This window comes from Chiloscyllium plagiosum, chromosome 10, assembly GCF_004010195.1.
Source record: "Chiloscyllium plagiosum isolate BGI_BamShark_2017 chromosome 10, ASM401019v2, whole genome shotgun sequence".
NCBI classification, from domain to species: domain Eukaryota; kingdom Metazoa; phylum Chordata; class Chondrichthyes; order Orectolobiformes; family Hemiscylliidae; genus Chiloscyllium; species Chiloscyllium plagiosum.
The window spans coordinates 95,634,094-95,639,144 of NC_057719.1; the positions used below are offsets into that span (position 1 = coordinate 95,634,094).

The following is a 5,051-nucleotide window of genomic DNA, read 5'->3' on the forward strand; positions in this document are numbered from 1 at the left end:
GGCTCTCTGCCTTTATTCCTGATGAAGGGCTTTTGCCCGAAACGTCGATTTTGCCTGTCCTCGGATGCTGCCTGAATTGCTGTGCTCTTCCAGCACCACTGATCCAGAACCAGGGCTGTGGAACAGCCTGCCTGCAATAGTTGTAGACTCACCAACTTTAAGGGCATTTAAATGGACATTGGACACACATATGGATAATAATGGAATGGTGTAGGTTAGAGGGGCATCAGATTAATTTTACAGGTCGGTGCAACATCGAGGGCCGAACGGGCTGTACTATGCTGTAATGTTCCATATTCTATGCACCAAGATACAGTGAAAAATGTTGTTTTGCATGCTCCACAGGCAGATCATACAGGCAGATGTGTATTCAAACTTTTATATCTTCTGCCCAATGGAAGAGGGTGGTAGGGGTCTTTTGTTATGTTGGTTGCTTTCTGAGGCAGCGGGAAATATCACTCGTGTCAATGGATGGAAGGCTGGTTTGTGCGATGGATTGGGCTGCGGTCACCACTCTCTGCAGTTTCTTGCGGTCTTGGGTAGAGCCGTTGCCAAACCACGCTGTGACGCATCCATAGAGGATGCTTCCTAGGGGCATGTATAAACATTGATGAGTATCTTTGTGGATATGCTGAATCTCCTTAGCCATCTGAAGCTATAGTTAAAACAGTTACCTTCTGTTGTGTAACACTGGATCATGGGAAACTCCCCCCAGAAACGATGGAAGTTAATTAGAATTGATTATTCACTCCTTTCAGAAGACTACATTACTTACACAAAGTTCATGTCATAACAGATCTCACATGGTTCTGAAAACTGAACTTATTAGAATAGTTAGTTTCCAACAAAATGTTGTGGTTCATTTGCTTTCCTTTTCCTTCCTGTTCCCAAAATTGCAATGGTCTTAAAATGTGGCCAATGATTTTACTGTCTGTTGGCATTGAAGCCAGTTTCATTTTGAAAGAGACACACCAATGATTACTTCAGAGTATTTGCTTCAATCATAAAGCAAACCAGAATCCGAGAGTGTATTGAAGTCTCTGATTGCCTTGATTTAATAAAACTAATCAGAGCTTTCACAATGTAAATTCTGCAGACAATGAAACCAAAGAAATGCATCATATTTCAGGCCTGATTTATTTATCAGGTCCTGGAGAAGTAATAGATTTCACGAGGCCTAATAGGCAATCTATTTCATGGCCCTTAAATAATATCTCGATTAAAAAGGTATGTTTGTTAAGATAAAAACTAACTTGAATGTGGGGTCAAGAGGAGGATGAAGGTTTCTCCTGATCCTAATTTAAACAATGTAAGCCAGTCAGTTCCTGCTCATGGATGTCAACACGCAACTTCAATGAGCTCAGATTGCAATTTCAAATTCCAGATCATGACTTTGATCCTTCTTGCTTTCCATCAATCCAGCCTTCAATCCCTGTTCCGTCACTCTCTGTAACCCTGGCTAATGCACCCATCCTTCTCTTGCATGTTGTCCACCTCCCTGTTTTTAATAAGGACTTGCCCGAGGGCTGCTATTAAAAATGGATCAGGCCAATCTCAGAGGCTTTTCACCACAAGCTGTTTAAGATTGGCCTTTAGCTCTATGTAGTTACATCATTTAATAGTTATTTTGCCCATTCAATTAAGATATTTAATAGCAAACAGAGCAAGAAGACTTCTGTTTGTTACTTACTAAACTCTCCCCCAGGTCTGATGCTAAAATCACTTTTTTGTTATTAATTTACAGGAAACAGCTATCACTGACAAGGGCAGCATTTATTACTCATGCCTTAACCTGGAGGCAGTGCTCGGTCACCTAAAGGTCGACGACATTACTGTGCGTCAAAAGTCATATCTCGACTGAGTACCAGCAGTAGATAACCCTCCCTAATGCACAAAGTATGTCTGGGAAAATCGTCTTATTTAAATATAGAGTTTTAGAACCTGTAAATGAAAAGTTTCACAATATCTTCCAATAGCTGCAACATGACCTTCCAACTCCTGTACTCAATACTCTGACCAATAAAGGAAAGCATAACAAACACCTTCTTCAATATGCTATCAACCTGCAACTCTACTTTCAAGGAACTATATAACTTCATTCCAAAGTCTCTTTGTTCAGCAACAGTCCCCAGGCTTTACCGTTAAGTGTAACAGGCCTGCTCTGATTTTTACTGTACAAAAGCAAAAGAATAAAGTGTATGTAACTCAACTCTTGACATTTTATATAAGCAACTCCTAATTTTTTTTAATTAATTCACAGGATGCGGGCATCACTGGCTAGGCCCAGAATTTATTACCTTCCCCTAATTGCCCAGAGGGTCATTAAGAATCAATCACATTGCTGGGTCTGGAGTCACATCTGGGATGGCAGCTTTATTCCGAAAGGACATCAGTGAACCAGATGGATTTTTCTAACAATGGATTCATGGTAATCATTGACTTAATTCCAGAGATTTTTTAATTGAATTCATATTCTATAATCTGCCACGGTGAGATTCAAACCCAGGAACCTAGAACATTACCTGGATCTCTGGATTAACAGTCCAGTGATAATCCACTAGGCCATCACTTCCCCATAAGAATGGGTTAAATTAAAGTATAGAATAAGCTACTGTGATATGTGGAAAACATGAGTGTCCAATGTAGAATGACTGGCTTAATCTGATTAACTTAACATTATGGGTTCTATCCATTATCAATTCCAAGAGGGCAGAAGGAATTTGAACTTACCTTAAATTCCTTCTCAATATTGGCGAGTACATTAAGCTCATTACTCAGCTCCAGAGCAGTAAGTACTGGGTCCTCACTGGACAGTGACAAGTAGGCAGGACTTGCCAAGCCCCTGTAGGCATTGATTCGAGATCTCGAGTGGCTGAAAGAATCATTCAACTGATTCTCTGTACACACCTTGCATTTGCAAAAATAGTTGTGGGGTCGGTCAATCCGGGCTCCTCTTCTCAGTAAGATATGAACTATTTCATATTCCTGGCAATGAGCTGCCAGAATGATCGGAGTGATATCATGGGAAAACCTTGTGCCATCTTCATCATAGGCGTAAAAATCATTGTACCCTGGGTTTCTTTGCTCTGGACTGAGAGCTAGTGTGTGCATTGTAGCAAACAGATGATGATTCAAGATGGCCTCCACAATTCGCACATACCCTTTACTGATGGCCAATAACAAACCATCTCCAACACGGGACAGGTTGTCGATCTTCAGCAGGAGCTCTATGACTTCCAAATGTTCGTTAGCGACAGACAGTTGCAATGCGTTCTGACCCATGTAATCAACACAATTCACATTCAGTGATTCGGATTCCTCCAGCATCTTTCTGACCACAGGAACATTGCCGTATTCAGCTGCATCTAAAAACCTTTCTTCTTCAGGAGTTAGGTTGGTGGATCTGTCATTAAACATGTAAGCTGGCCCCCGGAATGCCTGTCTCCTCCCTTTCTGCACAGTTTGTCTCCGTGGTCTCTCCCCACCGAAAGGACTGCTAAATATAAGAGAAGAAAGATGTTTTTAGAGTAGAAATACATCTAGCTTCATGCTCATTCAGCATTTCTAATTTAAGAAAAAAGGTTGAAATTCTACAATTTGCTCACATTTCCATATAATATTTAATGACATCACAAGGTGAAAGAGATTGTTGGTTCATTAGCAAGGTTTATTAGAATGACTAACAATGAACAATTACAATACTTTGCATTATTTTTATTTGAATCTTAAAACTCTGGTCGGTTTTGTACATTAAAAACTGTTGTTATGAAGTATTTTTGTGAACAACTTCAGAAGACTTGGAAAATTGGGCATGTCAACTGATTTAATTTCAATCCAGTTCTGAATTCATGCAGGATTAATTTTTGCATTAATTTACAAAAGAAACTAATGAGACTGTGGAATGGATAACCAGTGAAGCTGCCTGGAGAAGGCCCATCGACCCGACTTTAAATATCAAAACCAAGTGTGACATCAGCCGGACACCAACAATACCTTAGGAGCACACTGGGTCAGGCACATTCTGTGCTTATTCTGCCCCTCATGGCTGGTTGGTGGGACATAGACACTAACAAAAAGGGTATACTTTGTTTGTTTGGGTAAAGGGTTAATTAGGAGTGCACCACAAAAATCAGCTTCTGCATCTCGAGATGGGAGAAAATGCTACAAGTTACTTTTTCTGTTTGAAAGGCCAGAAAAGCTAATCAATATTACTGGGCCTTGGATGGCTGCACACTTCCCTCAAGAACTTGGTTTTATCTGCAATTCATTTAGCCTGATGCTGCTGAGCTCTTGCCTTTGAAATAGCTGCACCTCCCTTTGGGGCTAGATATTGTCTAATCCACCCGTTTCCTTTGTTCTGAAACCTGTTCTGGATTCAAATATGCACCTTTGTAGCAGGTGGGGCTTCAACTTGGGCCTCCCAGTTCAAAGGAAGGGACAGTGCCACAAGTACCTGTCTTACTGGAACTAATACATGACTGGTCATTCCGTCTGAAGTCCACTCGTGCTAAAGCACGAAAGGAAATGATTTCCATTGAAACAAAGGTTCAACGGCATTCCTGAAAACTACTTTCCGAAGTGGAACAGTGTCCTGTAAACCACTTATTGTCTTCCAAAAACAGTATTTTGGAATCACATTTTTATACGGGAGAAAACTAATCTGAATTATGTTCTTTTTAATTTTGCTGAAGCACTGCCACCAGAGGCTAGCACCTATAACTAATTGTTAATTCAGTGAAATTAATAAATTAACATTTTCCCAACTTTCGTGTGAAATTCTGTTTGATTTTATCCCTGTCTGTGCATGTCTGTGTCTGTGTGTGCATGTATGTATGTTCATGTATGTGTGTGTGTGCACGTATGTGTGTCCATGTATGTGTGTGTGTATGTGTGTATATGTCCGTGTGGTTGTGTATGTAACTGTGTCCGTGTGTGTGTGTGTCTCCATGTCAGTGTGTATGTGCGTGTGTGTCTGTGTGCATTTGTGTATGTTGTGTGTATGTGTCTGTGTGTGTGTGTCTGTGTGTGTGTGTCTGTGTGTCCCTCCCAAG

General features: G+C 40.7%; 1 protein-coding gene across 5 annotated transcripts in view; it reads right to left on the reverse strand.

Annotated features, from left to right (window-relative positions):
* The window catches only part of LOC122553908 (short transient receptor potential channel 6-like), a 120,773-nt gene that overhangs the window by 92,989 nt on the left and 22,733 nt on the right, over positions 1-5,051 (reverse strand). For 3 of the 5 annotated variants that reach the window (XM_043698413.1, XM_043698415.1, XM_043698412.1), the window contains exon 2: positions 2,731-3,496. In XM_043698413.1, the coding sequence (XP_043554348.1) occupies positions 2,731-3,496 (766 nt within the window). The remainder of the gene's footprint in view (positions 1-2,730; positions 3,497-5,051) is intronic. The other 2 variants (XM_043698414.1, XM_043698416.1) reach the window with 2 other exon arrangements.